A 16785-nucleotide genomic window follows, 5' to 3' on the forward strand; every position below is an offset into this window, starting at 1 on the left:
ATTATTAATCCAGCTGACAGCTGACTTGTAATTTTGTTATAATCAATAAATGATGGGATACATTCTATAATAATGAGAAAAAGATGGACAGGTATATATGGACAGGTGACTGTATCAGATTGGTTGGGAAATATCTGAAGAACTGCTCCAGTCTCGTTATGCTCGGTGATGTTTTCAAACAATTGATTGGTATTCGATCAATCAATAATCCTTTATTGTCATAAAAACACAAAGTGTTGTAACATTCATTTTATTATTGATATAACCTCTTCGACTATTTTTCCTGCCCGGTAAATGGTTTTTTTCTGCAACTGCTCGTAAAACACATTTTCACGTACTAAAAACTGGTAGCTGATAATCTATTTTACGCTCGCTATGCATGCGCAGCACGGTATTTAGATGAAAACTGTAGGGGTCATGAAATGTGTGTGCAGTGGCCAGCCAGCTAGATTGCGTCATCGCCACCAACCGACGTTTTTAACACCTATTGGCAGTTTATGAAAATTATTTGTTAAAAACAGATGATTGGATATGAAATGACGTCAGCTACACCGGAAATTTAGCACAAACATGCGCGTGACACCTACCGTCTTCTTCTATATACCGTGATGCGCAGTACCTTTTTTGCTTCCCACTTGCTTCGCATGCGCAGTACGGTTTTACTTCACGCTTGCTAGGCATGCGCAGTAAGCCGCAGGCTCTTTAGTATTTCTGGATTTCCAAAGTTACAAAATTGTTTATAACATTAACAATAGCGACTGTTCGAGGATATACGAGGGTTATGCGGAGTACCGTGGTTTTTACAAAATATAGGATACATTTGCGGATTTACCTCATTTGCGAGGCTACGAAAGGCGGTGTACGTTGGGTTCGACCAGGACCTCCTATATACTACCGGATCTGAGACTAGAAAAAAATCACCGCCGTATGTGGTGGTCTTATAGAAATTCCTACTGAGAGAAAATCACTAATCAGCTGTTAGAGAGCGTCTCAGTTTGTCGAAATCTCATTTCGTCTCGTTCCTGTTTAAAATATCAATGCCGGCCACCACATACGGCGGCCATTTTTTTGTAGGCGCAAGTCCGGTATATAGGAAGTCCTGGTTCGACCATACTTCGAACGTGATTGATCGATTACTACTACTTCAAGTGGGGTGGGGCAGCAGTCCTTCCGATAGATGAGACAAAGTGATACGGGAAATGAAGGAAAGAGAGGCTAAACCTTTTGGTAATGACACGCATAGAACTGTACTTTAACCAGCGACTATTGCAGCATTTTTTGGAATAAATATCACTAATTTGATAATAAAATTTGAAAGATTAATTTTGAAATTTTCATCTGTGATCAGCTGATTGAACACTGATTCAATTCATCAGTACAGCATTCCATGATGGCGGCGATCGACCAAGGATACAATAGAAGGCAAATTATACAGCGGTTGTAGAAAAATATTGTATGTAATTCGAGAGTAAAACTTCTTTATTGCTTTCACAAAATTATCGCAATTCACTACGTGTCGCGCGATAACTGTTTTTCTCAAGCAATAAAGTCGCGTTTTATGGTCTTAATACATAATTGGCTATTTCTTTTGTAATATTCAGGAATCCCAGCTACTGTAGTCTTCAATTGATTTGAAACAATTGTTTTAATTGATTTTATAAATCAATCAATGTATCAAGTATACTTTATCCATTCATTGAACTGTAAATTATCACTATAGATTTTAATAATAGATCTACATTATGGCTATATTCACTATTATCTACTTCTAAAAGGAGGAAAATTTACCTTGCAGCCAGAAGGAAATTTTGTTGTATTATCACACTGAAGAAAGAGCGGCCAACCATGATCTACAGCTAGAATGCGGCAAGGACCCATGATCATTTTGCACATTTCCTGTGAAATGATAAAATGTTCTCCATTCAGCGCTAACAAAAATAACACATAATACTATGAAGTTAACTCCATCACATTGAAGTTTTGCTAGGTTTATGAACAAAGTTAATTTCATTTGTCTTAATGGTATCATCCATGGAATTTTAAGACATTAATATATTAGTCGATTTAATCAAATTAGTATCTACTGGAATAATGATTTCATTCACCAAATATTTCCTGATAGAAATTATTCCATGACATTATCCGTCATCATAATGATCTGTTAAAATTAAATTGTCGGTCCCGGCTGATATATGAATCGTGAGGCCCATTGTCGGTTCAAATTATATTTATTCAGGTGAGGTGAATCCCTTCCGTCAGGGATTCCCCACCAGTAAAAACCATACAATTATTATAATGATCGATAATTCACATTAATAAGTAAAATAGAAGGCACAAACTCAAAATTATAATCAATGCTGCAATAATCGAACTTTTTTCTCATATAAAGACGAATATTACGGAAATCAATCAGCTCTCATGTATGACACAAAGCATGAATAAATGCAGATTGTTTATAGAAAACAAGCTGTTGGCATTCTATCCCAAAATCTTATATTCGAATGAATACTGTACCATGATTGCCCTCAACTTACCTGCGATGGTAGGTCCACCACATTGTTATCACACTTTGGCATGAAAAGAGAACAGAGAAATGGCTGAATTACTACCCAGCACTTTGGCAGATTGATAAGACCCTGCAAGAGATTAAGCTGCTCCTAGAAAAAGAAATAGAATAATATTAAGAAACCAGTAAACATTTCAGAAGAACGAGGACAGTCAATTAAGAAATCAAAAAATATAACTCAATGATGAAGTTGTGAATTCTTTTTCTAATTACGTTAGACTACAATAATAAAATAGACATAATATTAGAATAGAAGTTTAGTATTTAAGAGTAGGTTTACTTAAGGAATTTCGTGGTCTCTTCGTGAAGATGGGAACAGACCCAAATATTCTGATTCTAGGGTACCTCAGGATATCCGAACCACTTGATGCGCATTTGGGGGTCGCAACTGGGCCGCATAATGACTGATTAAAAATGGCGGATCCAGCATTCATTAAAACGGTCATAGAATGGTTACCTCTAGTAAATGCGAATCGAATCACAAATAATTATTCTACAAAGTTTGTTATTACACAATTCCACCTAAAACATCATTCTAACCGACAAAAATGCCCTTTTTCAAAAGCATTTCATTTTTCAAGAGTATTTTTTCTTAACTACTTTCAATTACAATTTTTAGATATAAAGTTCCAAACAAAAGTTCTTTGAAATAGAATTTATCATCTATTCCCATTTATTTCAAGTCTTCATCATCTTTTGTTCTGGAGTTATGATTTTTCTATGATTTCATTTCATGAAAAATATTTTCTTTGCTTTCTCATCAATATTCTTATTTGGCTGGTTGTAACGAAGAGATTGAGACTGATACCATTTGCAAGTCTTTATCATGAAGTAGTCGTGAAAAAATCGATTTCATAGTTCAGTTTTAATTATAGTTACTTGGATCAGCGGCTAGAATGAAATCATAGAAAAATCATAACTCCAGGACAAAAGATGATGAAGACTTGAAATAAACGGGAATAGATGATAAATTCTATTTCAAAGAACTTTTGTTTGGAACTTTTGTTTTTGATCCAAAAATCGTAATTGAAAGTAGTTAAGAAAGAATACTCTTAAAAAATGAAATGTTTTTTGAAAAAGTGCATTTTTGTCGGTTAAAATGATGTTTTAGGTGGAAATGTGTAATAACAAACTTTGTAGAATTGTTATTTGTGATTCGATTCGCGTTTACTAGAGGTCTCTATCAAGAATGGTAACCATTCTATGAACGTTTTAATGAACGCTGTATCCGCCATTTTTAATCAGTCATTATGCGGCCCAGTCGCGACCCCCAAATGCGCATCAAGTGGTTCGGATATCCTGAGGTACCCTAGAATCAGAATATTTGAGTCTGTTTCCATCTTCATGAAACCCTGTTTTTGTGCCATAAGGAAGCCCTACTGTAAGTAGAAAAAAAATTATCGTAAAATTGATAGTTATCATATCAGTGGAAACGGAAAGATGCTTAAAATCTTTGTAATTTTTAGTCAAAAGTGATTACACCTAAAGCTGGGTTTTTGTTTGTGCGTAAGCTTAAATGCCGTCGTCGACCACGACAGGGTGAGGATCTCAGATTGGGTGGATTTTAACCTGTCTAAACAACCTAAAAGATTATTTTCAATTATGTTTTTTAATGGGGGAGGTTGAGTTTAAAAGCTTTAATAGCAATATGTTGATATTATTAGAAATGTTTTGATTCTTGAATAATAAACACAAATAATGAAAATTTATTTGATCAGCTGTTTTTAGCACACTTGAAATTTGGATAATATGAATGTCAACAATGCTTGTCGTCGTCGACTGCGGAAGTTTACGCACAAACGAAAATGCAACTCTAAGGTAGGCGCACACAGATCGTCATCGGACGGACGGCACGCATCGGACGGATCGGACGATTAGATTTGATGCATTGTTTTCAATTGGAGTGCGCAGGTGTGATCGGAAATGCCGTCAGGAATCCCTAGAGGAGCATTGAAGCTGACGGCTCCGTTTGGATTTAATGACTCAATCGTACGGCGATAAGTGGTGTTCAGTTTAACTATATGTTGTCTGAGGACATTCAAACTCTTAAAAAAAACATGCGACATGCGGAAGTAGCTAAAAAATATTACGCTTCAAAGTTATACATTAGTAATAATTCCAGTGAAAACAAGATGGATAACCAACAACAAAAAATATCACTTCTTTTTCAATTAAATCAGGAAACAGATGATTAAATTCTCCTCTATCCTTTTATGATTAATTCTATGGATCCACATTTTTCGTTTTCTCTTCCTACGTCGCTGTACCTCTTCTTCATCTTCGGCTAATAAACAAGTAACAATATTATCACTTCTTCTTCGCTACTGCTATCCATCACTTATATACTGTAATATTCAATAAAAACTTGTAGTACCCTTTATTAAAAACTTTAAAATAAATAAAGTAATAATACCCTTTAATAAAGAGTGCTACATAACAAGTTTTTATATGGGTACAAAAGTAGCCGATATAAGTGAAGTGATTTTACTGTAATATTTGTTCATTAAATTCCTAATTCGCATACGACTCGACATACGTCGCAATGAACTAAAATGCCGATGACGACTAGTGTGCGTAGCAACTAAAAAAGATTACGATCTGTCCGATGCGTGCCATCCGTCCGATGACGATCTGTGTGCGTCTACCTATCTGTGGCACGTCGAATCATCATGCAAGAGCTGAATAAAAAATCTGGAAAGTGCCATTGAAACATGTTTAAACTTGAATGTAGCTGTTCACGCTGAACGCAACTAGCGAGTGTATGCTTTCAGTCTGAGTGTTCCTATTGCTCTTCCCAGATTTTGTTTTGCACCTTTCACCTTATTTTATGATTGGAAATCTGCTTTGAAAATTACTGTGATACTGTGGTAAAGAAAGACCTGTTATTTAGGAAAAATTCTGATCAACTAGATAATATGGAATTATTACTGTCCTATAATTGAAACACGTATCGTTCGAGAGAGTCTTTATCTTTCATTACAAATTTTTCAAGTCTAAGTACCTGATTCAAGATACAATCAAGCATACCAGATTGAAGACCAATGATTGCCAATAATTCAATAAATTTATTTAATAGATCAATTTCAATAAATAATTATATTATTCGAGGAGGAATAACTTCAAAAATAGTCAGATCAATCAGAATAATAGTTAGATCAATATGGTCATTTACTGAATAATTTTCAAATAAGCATTTACCTGAGCTTGTTCTTGGGAACGCAAGCCATTAACTAAGTCCAGAGATGTTTTGGAGTAAGGCAACCTTGTTCCCATGCAATGTGAGTAGTTCAAAGGTACGCATTTTGCCGGAATTCTACAATAAGCTGCATCGTCTTCAGGCGAATGCGAGATGAATAAACGATTAGCAGCACTGGAATCTTTCAAACGCGGAGAATTGATAAAACCGAAGGCACTAAAGCCATTTGATGGTTCGTCGAACTTGGAACTTGTTTGGCCATTTTTCTCTGAGGATTTCAATCTTGGTGAACAGGAATTGAGAGGAATCAACACAAGCAGCATAAACGCCACTAAAACGTAGATCGGTTGGCGTGATGCCATATTATATAATCTGAAAAAAGAAAAATAGTTTGATAATAGTAACATGAGTAGCCAAATAATGGCATTGCAGTAAGAAACATGGTTACTTTGAATTCATTCAAAATATAATTAAAACCAGAGGTGATTTATTTATAGATTCCGTGATTACGGTGGATGAAAGTTTCAATAAATACGGACTGTTATGGAATAGCCAGCCACATAGACAGCTATCTGCGATCCCATAGGTTCTTAGTTACAGTCGACTCTAGATATTTTGAAATTCAAGGGACTTGAAAAAGAGTCCAACGACTTCCAAAAACTTCACCTGCAAATTTTTAATAACTTTATTTATTATACAGTATGCTATCAGTGTATATTACACAAATAATAGAAGATAAAGTTACTAATTTTCAAATTTATAAAAAACGTGCTCATGTTCATTTTCAATGAAATTTTCAAATTATTACAAGAAGTCTGAATTTTTTTAGTTTAATACCTTCTGCTTCATCCATTACTCACAATTGTGGGATCGATGGCGTCAAAAAATCAAAACACATATCGTAATTCAACAAAAACTATAACAGTTCAGATGGCAGTGATCCAGTGATCGCGCTCTCAGTAAAAATTCAAATTATCACCCATAAATTAATTTACACTGTAATATGCCTTGTCACACAGTAGTTTCCAGACGGTTCTCCTGAAGGCGGCCTCATCCAATTGCTTCACACCACTAGGCAGCTTGTTGTAGAATTTCAGGGCAGAAATCCCTGTAACTAATCACGTAACTGGTGTGTGATCGGTGGAGGCGTCTCCTGGGGATATCCAACAGCCCACTGCACCTGGTGTTGTGGTGGTGGACGTTACTACGGGCAACTAGAGTATGCTGTATCTTCTTCACATACACTAAGCACAGGAGGATGTAATGGCTGAAGACCGTCAGTACACCAAATCGACCAAATCGAGCAAAGATGCGCTTACAGTGGGCAAGATTGTCGCTGCCTGTTAAATTCTTAAAGCCCTCTTTTGCAGCATCAGGACATCAGCAGCCCCTGGCGAATGACCCCACAGGAGCAATCCATAAGTGATGTGATGTGAACTTTCGTCACCAGGCCCCTCATCTTGAGCAGCAGGAAGCAAATTGCGGGAGAGTCGGCTGGTTACCTGCTGTAAATGACAGTTCAATCCAAGACAAAGCCCAGCAGCTTTACTGGATTCTGAGGGTCACGCAGTTCTCGTTACAAGCTGCAGTGATCCTTTGGGTCTTGTGGTCCTCATTTAGCTGGAATCGATTAGCCAGGAACCATGAAGTGACAGATAGAAGATGCTCCGCAGACGCCTCTGTAACCCGCTCAAGCTCAGCACCCGATGACAGCAGAAATGCATCATCCGCAAACATCAGAGAAAAACCATGGTCGTCATTTATCATGACAAGGAACAGTGTAGGGCCCAGCACCGATTCCTGAGGAACACCAAAAGCCACCGAAAGGGTCTGGGAGTTTGCACCACAGAGGGAGACAGGCTGAGTCCTTCAAGAAAGGTATGAGCCCAAGATGAAACGGGCCGAGTCCCTTAGACCATAGAAATTCAGTTTTCTAAGTAGAATGCGATGTCCACACAGTCGAAAGCTCGGCTCAGATCACACACAGCCAGAGCAAGAGACTCACCATCCTCGAAGGCAGCATCAATCCGCTCAGCCACATGGTCGACTGCACCCACTGTTGATCTCCCAACTCGGAAGCCAAACTGCATGTTGGATAACAGGCCATTCTCCTCGAAGAAAGCCTCCAGCTGAGGCTTTATCACTGCCTCAATCACCTTGCCTAAGACAGGAGTTATGGAGATTGGCCTGAAGCAACGAAGGTTCTCACGATCGTATGATCTTCCTCAAGGCAGCTGGTGTAGTGGGGCGAAAGAAGGAGAGATGCTCCTGTCCTGGCTGGATTCTTCCTTCCAACAAAATGCATTGGTTAGGTGCAACCTCAATTCGCCGCTCAGTTGCCAACCTCTTAGCCAGCTCGATCCTCCTCATAATTTTAATTTATGTTTAAAATTTCTATATCTAGCAGAGCTGTCAGCATCACCATCCTCACATCGGTTCTTGAGGGCGAGCATGAGTCTGGCTAGATCATCATTATACCACTCCCTGTGGCCATCCAGATGTCTAGGTCTCTTCTTCAGTGCATGGGGGCGGTGAAACCTGACAATTTCAGGAAAAAAGAAATGGAATCTGTCACGAAAATAGTGAAAAAAACTGCAAACAACTCAGTACCACCTGAGGAGAGGAAAATATCATTTCAGGATGTACTGGACAAAACACCTTTTCAAGGGCTGATTCATGCTCGGATCTCGTTCGAAAAATGTAGACAGCATGCCAGGTAGAAGAGGGTGCGACACGTGCCTCAGCTGCTGTCAGGAGGTAGCAAGCAGTCCTTAAAGCAGAATGGTCATCTCCATGCAACTCTATCACATTTATGCTGCAAATTTCAGACTGAAAGCTAACTGCAACGTTGTCAAGGCAAGCCCTTCCTCTTGTAGGCTCAGTGCAAGTGATAATACAGTCCATAACATTTCAATAACAGGTGAATGATACAAAGACACAACTCAAGGTCAATTCGAACATAGAGGGCACCCACATCTCGTCACAGATCTACAAAAAAATTAAGCAAGAACTAGGTATGATATCTTCATATAGAAATCAACTTCAGAAGAAGTAGTAAAAAAATATTCATTCAAACATAATAAGTCAAGTTTTTCATTTTCTACAAACAATGAAAGTAAGCCTTGTTTGTTTCTCACGCTCTGGGCATTCCAATGAACCACAATTAGTTTTATATTCTTTTGAATCATTATTATTATTTATAAGCCTAATTAATGGTTGAGGCTTAATTTCCTTAAAAAAGAACACGGGAATTAACACGATTTCTGAGGGGTATAAATCGGCGCACAAGAGCTCCCGAAGGCCAAAATTCATCATTTAATAGCCTTTCTAAAGATTCGGAAGGTACCTCAATTTTAAATGACTTGTATGAGTTGAATTTAGGTTAATTTCGATACACTGAGAAACTTCAATTTTCCTATCAGCTAGGAACGATTTCACAGTATCAACAGTTCACTTAAAGAAATAAATACGGGAAAAGAAAAATATGATTACTCTCACTCGAGGGACTAGAATCCTTAGAAAAAACTAGATAAACAAAATCAGAGTCAACAATTTTATCTTTGAAATGACTATTTTCAATTATTCTACTTTCTAACTTATCCATAAATAATTCAGCTAGGAGTGGTGAGAGGGGTGACCCCATTGCCAACCCCTCTCTTTGTTCAAAAAATCTATTGTTAAATTTGAAATAATTATGCTGAGTGCATAACTTCATCAATCCTATCAGTTCTTCTCTGAGTGTATGATCATTTATAGAGGCTTCCATTATTTCCTCAGCTCTTTTAGTTAGAAAGTAGAATCATTGAAAATAGTCATTTCAAAGATAAAATTGTTTAGGCCTACTGGTTTCGATATGTTGATGATATTATTTGCTTATGGAAAGGAAGTAACAGACAACTAGACAATTTTCTTTCCTATCTGAATGGATTACATCAGAGTATAAAATTCACTGTAGAGGTAGAACAGGATTGTGTATTGAATTTTCTAGATTTAAGAATATAAATAGCACTGGTTTTCACAAGTTTTCTATTTTCAGAAAACCAACCCATACTGATGTTATCATTCCTCTTCATTCTTGTCATCCTATTTCTCACAAACTTGCTGCTTTCAATAGCATGGTCTATAGAGCACTAACAATACCTATGAGCCATCATGATTTTGATATTGAGATCACTAAAATTAAACAGATAGCTGTCACAAATGGGTATGAAGAAAGTATGGTGGACAGATTATTGAGTAAAATTAATAGAAAAATTTCAATCAATTCTAGCTTTGTAGGCTCAAACTGTGAGGAGAAGACTTGGATAACAATTCCATATTTAGGCCTTGTATCTGATAAAATAGGTAGGGAATTGAAGAGGAATGGATTTCATGTTGCTTTCAAGACCAAACCGATTTTAAATAGTCTATTTAACTGGAGTAAAGACAAAATTGATATTTGGGATAAAATCGGGGTGTACAAACTTAAATGTGATGATTGTAATGCTTGTTATGTGGGTCAGACTGGTAGAAGTTTCAAAAGTAGAATTAAAGAACACATCAGAGATTGGAATAAACAAAATGGGGAATCTAACTTTGCAGAACATTTGATAACAAATAATCACAAGTTCACAGTTAAGGAGAATGTTGAGTTTCTGCATGTTAATAACAAAGGCAATAAGATCTTTGAATATTCTAGAGGCTTTAGAAATAACAAGAGTAATAATTAAGGAAAATTTCCAGTATAGTTTAAATGACCAGATTCATTTCAACCAGTACAACACTACGAATTTAGTTTTATCATAAAATTGTAAGCATACATTAGTCAATAGTTTTTCCATTTACATATTTGTTTTATTATCTTTCACACTTGTTTTCTTGGTTCTTATTTTGTACTAAAAGTAAATGTTATTATCATGGCGATTCTGTTGCTTAAGCCGCCATTTTGTCACACCGTTGAGGGGGAGGAGACTGTCTAGCTAGGCCAATGGCAGGCGTTCATGCCCACGACCAATAGCAGTACTCGCCTACTAGTATAAATTCTGCTGCTCTTGTATTTAGTTTTAGTTTATCAGAGATTGACAATGGTGTAATAACCGAAACCGGTCTTTCTAATTATCAATAAATCAGTGGTTTTTTTGACAATTTCTTAGTCTTTTTCATTCAATAAAAACAGGTACATTGAAAATCTATCATCTTAATATTCAGAGAGGCCTAAAAATAAGATCGACAGACTATTGATGGAAATAAGTCTTCACACTCCGGACATTCTCATACTTTCGGAACACGACTTGATGAGCTATTGAGCACACATATTCCTGGCTACACACTCGTTACCAAATTCTGTCGAACTGTATATATGTGGGGAGGCATAGCACTGTATAAAAGACAGCATAACCACAAGAATAGAGGAGATCGTGTTTGATGGACTTCAGAAGCCAATAGAGAGGATCTTTGAGACGATAGCAGCCGAAGTCCAACTTAAGAAACAGAATCTGATATTAGTAGGTTCCTATAGATCACCTGATCCTAGAACAGAAATGGAATACTTGAATAGGTTGGAATCTGTACTGCAAAAATACTAAGGAAAGAAATGCCACATAGTACTACTAGGAGATACGAATATAGACATACTAAAAACAGATAAACAAAACTATAAAGATTTAAACAACTTGCTAAAACAGCACGGCTGCTACATATATGACATACCGGTTGCTAGAAAAACCCAGACAACAGCCACAAGTATAGATGGGTGCTACCTTAATATACCTATTAAAAAAGTTAAAGCATTAGCATACCCAAACTTAATTTCAGATCATCACTCAATACTATGTGACATAAAATATAAAGTCGAACATCAAACAGCCACTTATAGAAATTATTCAAAAGCAAATTTAAACAAACTAAAACAACAACTAGGTCTTGTAAATTTGAAACCAGTAACTATGACTCATTCAGTAGAAGACAAATAAAAAACTTTTCAAAGAATAATGCGCTTAAGCATAGATGAAACTATGCCAAGAGAATCCAAAAAGATTAACATACCAAAAAACAACATTTTTTGGGATGAAGAAACCACAAAACTGAAAGATGCTACAATGCAAACATATGATAAGTATATGCTCACAGGCCGTATGGAAGACAAGGAACACCATTTGAAAATGAAAAAATCTTATGACCTGGATGTAAAAAACAAAAAGCAACTTCAATTAAAAATGAAAATACAACAGGCAGAAAATAAAACCTAAGTCTTGTGGAGAACGATAAATGAGGAAAGAAAAAATCCAAAAATGTCGTAAATGAGAACCTCTACCTAACTGTGCGAGATCAATAAATTACAGATCCCTATCAAATTGGCAACATCTTAAACGCTGGCTTCACGCAGCCAATAACAGAACTGAATGGACATAATAATACTCCCAATAATCTGGAATTGACAGAGAATGCTCAAACATTCGACCACTTTGATGCAGTTACCAACACAGAATTATCCAAGATTCTTGTGAGACTAAAACCAAACAACTCTTCAGGTCACGACGAAATTACAGGGAAAATTCTAAGGTACTGTGAGGATGAATTTAGAGACCCACAGTTGCACATAGTAAACTCATCATTTGAACAAGCAGTATTTCCACAAAGTTTAAAAATAGCCAAGATCTACCCCATATTCAAAACAGGTGACCATACTGATCCAAAAAACGACAAGATTATAGAACGGGCAGCATACAATCAATTGATTTCATATCTGGAGACAAATGGGCTGTTGTCTACGAGCCAGCATGGATTCCGAAAAAAATCACAGTACAGCCACAGCGATTTCCAAACTCTGTGGTGAAGTGTGTAAGATATGGGAGGATAAAAAATATGCATCAGGACTGTTTGTCAATCTGCGGAAGGCTTTTGTAGCACGAATTCAGGAAGCTTTTGTTCGCAGTCCAATAAAATCTACCCGCCGAGCTAGCAGAGAGCTCCAACTTCCTCAACCGATCATTTGGAGAGTCCTACGGAAGAGGTTAGTAATGAAACCGTATCGTCTTCAATTGGTTCAAGCCCTTCGAAAAGCTGACAAGGTTAAAAGAATCGAGTTCTGTGAGTTTGTCCTTGGTGAAATGGAAACATATGACTTGTTCATTTCAAAATTAGTATTCAGTGATGAAGCAACTTCTCACACAAATGGGAAAGTCAATCGACACAATGTCCGTATATGGGGCACTGAGAATCCAAGGCAAACAATTGAACATGAACGAGATTCACCTAAGGTGAACGTTTTCTGCGCCATTTCAGCCAATAAAGTTTTTGGTCCTTTTTTCTTCGAAGGAGCAACTGTCAATGGACTAACCTATCTAGAGATGTTGGAGACTTGGCTGTTACCTTAACTCGAGAAGAAGCACGTGAATTCATATTCCAGCAGGATGGATGGCACTCATCTGTCCGTGCCTATTTGAATGAAAACTATCCGAGGCAATGGATCGGCCGCCAAGCAGCTCGAGACAGAGCACTTCATCATTGGCCTCCAAGAAACCTTGACCTCACCACCTGCGATTTTTTTCTATGGGGGTACGTTAAACAGAAGGAGTATCGACCGCCTCTACCAGCTAACATTGAGGAGCTCAAACAAGAAATAACAGTAGCTATAAAAAACTGTTACGCCCGATATGCTACTGAGGGTGTGGAACGAGTTCGAGTATCGTATATCACTCGAGTGTCTGGAGGGAGTCACATTGAACATTTGTGAACTTGTTTTCTAGTGGGAAAAACTTATTTTAATACTCTTCACTTTGATTTATAACCCAAGTTTCTATTATGTTTCCTTGATAAAATACAGATTTTCAAAGTTGTGGTATTCTTTTTGAATCACGGTGTATAGTAAATCTCCAGCCTATTCGGGGGCATACCTGTTTAAGGCTGTGCAAAGGCTAAAAATAAACTTTCTACTAGTGATATTTTTCAAAGTTTTTCGATATTTATATCATCAAGCTATAAAAATGAAAAAGTTTTCTCAGGAAAACATTTTTTTCCCGATCATTACTTTTTGAGATATGAGCGCCTAAAGTTTAAATTTTTGGGACAGAACATTTCAAATTCGGTAAGAGTTCAATCCATGAGATTCAGAGGATAAATTCTTCACGGTATTGTTGATTGAATTAAATAAAAATCTTTTGAAATTATCAATTTTTGAGAAAGTTATTCAATTACCAAAAATGACCAAAAATAACTCAACTAAAAGTTATTTTTAGTAAATTGAATAACTTTCTCAGAAATTTATATCTTCAGAAAATTTTTGTTTTATTTAATCAAAATTACCATGAAGAATTCATCCTCTAAATTGCATGGATTTATCTCTTACCGAATTTGAAAAATGTAAAATTTAGGCGCTCATATCTCGAAAAGTAATGATTGGGAAAAAATGTTTCCCTGAGAAAACTATTTCATTTTGATAGCTTAATGATATGCAAATCGAAAAACTTTTAAAAATATCACCAGTAGAAAGTTTATTTTTAGCCTTTGCACGGCCTTAACCTGCTTCCTGGCAACATAAAATCTCTAGTGAATGGCAATTGGCAACACCTTCATAAAAAGCCTAAAACAATACCTGTTGGACAGACCATACTATAGCATTACAGAATTCATTGATGACCACACCTTAAATAAAGGTGATCACCGACACCCCCACGATGGGACGAAAAAGACGATTCCCCGTTCAAGCAGACTGCGGAGAAGTCAAAAGAAGTAACAAGTTATTTGGCGTTAGTCGTGAGCCTGAGACCTAAGGACACACTTCTTCCAACATGAATAGGCTATATGTAGGCCTATAGGTAAAATATTAAAAGGCAAATTGTTACTTTTTGATTTCAATGTGTACAAAGGATAATCATGATTGCAAAGAGAACTTTTGTACAGCAAAAAATGGAACTTCATTATAATTTAAAAAATGAATTGGTATTTAGTTAGTGAAAAAGTAACGTCTGGTTATCATTTTATATAGAGTGAACAAAAAATTATAGTGATGACTACTATAATTATAGATTTTACATGCAACACTACTAGGAAGATTTAAAAATATATATAGCCTACGTTCATAGTTCTCTCTTGAGATAGTTTTTGATTCACCCTCAAGTTCACGTTGCATAATGTTTGCGAAACTTGTAAAATTAGTGGTGAATGCTATCATACAACCTACATGAAACACTACTGGAAAGTGGAAACACAAACAATTTAATAGGTCTTATTATAGTCCACTCTTAACTCTTAGGAAAGTTTTGGTGGCTGTGGAATCACACCAAGTTCATCGGTTTCACTATTATTTCACAAGAACAAGTCACAGAACACAAACACACTGCACAAACGATATTTGGCTACTGACGTGAATTTAAATGCTACAGTCCACAGTGGACACTAAAGCGAATGCAGCAGACTAAAAAAACTGTCTCGGTCCTCAGGACTCAAAGTTTTGACTATTTAATAGCCACTTGATTGCAAAAAGGCAAGGGCGGTAGTAGAGATAGGTTCAAGTTATATGCTGAATGTTTAAATAATATAGGCCTAAATATTTCAGCATGATTTTCAATTTTATAGAATAGAGCAATTTCTCTCAAGAAACACTAAAACAAGAAGCTACTGAGACATCCAAGTCAGCATAGTGTCAATGGCAGAAGCAGTAAGCTACACAAAAAAATTATATTCTAAAGTAGGGTGATATTTAGACCTTACGATAATCTAATGCAGGGTTAATAAAAGCATTTGAACAACAAATGAAACTAAAATTACAAATTTTGCACTGCAGGTTTTGTGCGGTAATGTAAATTTACCGTACCCAATTTCTTACCGCAACATCAACTGCAAAGAAGCAACAAGTTGAATACTTTATAAGCATTCACTTGCTACTTATAAGCTGTGACAAAAACAATGTTTATAATGATAAAAATAAGCTAAAGTAAGTAAAATAACTTTCATCTCAATTATTGGTTTGCTCACCGGCAAGAAAAACTTATAAAACTACTCAAGCCGTCAATCATTTTTTAGAATAAAATATTCCAAGGAGTCTGAATTAATGTAGCCATATCGCCTTATGATAAAACAGAATGATTAAAACAATCAAAATGTTAGTTGTAGAACTTACGATGGCCTACGATGGAATTAAAATATAAGCTTACCCAATTTCCTACAGCAGCATCTGTAGGCTATAGCATCAACTGCAAAGAAGCAACAAGTTGAATATTTTCAGTTCCGTAATTGTGAAATTCTAAAAAAACTTCCAAGTTTCAGATATTTACACTTCAGAAATGGTGGCTTATTCATTATCATCATCATCCTCAAACTAAAGACCACACAAGAAAACAGACCACCCACGATCAAGACTGCCATGCTGCTTTTGTTTGGTTTGAAATTGTCTATTCAATGCAACCAACAAAACAATAAAAAGCAAAACCTTTCCCTTCTTCGCAAACTGGAAATTACTCTGTTATTGTGAAATATTTTTAAAAAACACGAATATTATAAATTGAAACAAATTTTTATTTGTTTTATAGATAACTCTGGAATCCGTGTTAAACCATTATTTGCTTATTTCGTATTTCGTAACTGATTTTATCAAAGTCTTTCTTAGAGTGTACTTGATCTAGACAAAACACCAGTTGATAAGATAATTCTACGTCAAGAAGTTTGACCAATTCCAAATTAATGTGAGCATTGTGTCATTTGTTAGTCGAGGGGATAGGTTGTCGTGACCATAGACATAGCTACCTCTAATACATAGAGGTGGCTATGCCATAGACGACTACTATAGTGAGGTCCACGTTATAATGACAGTTTCTGATCAACTTTGGTTGATCAAAACCCAATGGTCTTTGGGTTTTGCTATCCTTGTCTATCATTCGACAAAGCCGGTGGTACTATCCTTTTCTAGGTCCACAACGATGCCAATTATGTTTTTGACAGTGTAGAATTATAAATAATTAATGCAGAGAATCGGCATCGCTATTCTTCTATCTTTATCCACTGCCATTATAACGTGGACCTCACTTTAGTACCCTCCTAAAAATAT

At 36.3% G+C, this 16785-nt stretch overlaps 1 protein-coding gene across 1 annotated transcript in view; it reads right to left on the bottom strand.

Annotated features, from left to right (window-relative positions):
- LOC111056307 (protein smoothened) overlaps positions 1 to 16116 on the bottom strand; it is a 41506-nt gene extending 25390 nt beyond the window's left edge. Inside the window, exons 1-4 of the mRNA XM_022343661.2 lie at positions 15896 to 16116; positions 5765 to 6134; positions 2535 to 2657; positions 1789 to 1896 (exon numbers count right to left, since the gene is read on the bottom strand). Of these exons, the coding sequence (XP_022199353.2) occupies positions 1789 to 1896; positions 2535 to 2657; positions 5765 to 6124 (591 nt within the window). The 5' untranslated portion in view covers positions 6125 to 6134; positions 15896 to 16116. The remainder of the gene's footprint in view (positions 1 to 1788; positions 1897 to 2534; positions 2658 to 5764; positions 6135 to 15895) is intronic.
- Positions 16117 to 16785: the final 669 nt, after the last annotated feature.

This window comes from Nilaparvata lugens, chromosome 1, assembly GCF_014356525.2.
Source record: "Nilaparvata lugens isolate BPH chromosome 1, ASM1435652v1, whole genome shotgun sequence".
In the NCBI taxonomy this organism is placed as follows: Eukaryota; Metazoa; Arthropoda; class Insecta; order Hemiptera; family Delphacidae; genus Nilaparvata; species Nilaparvata lugens.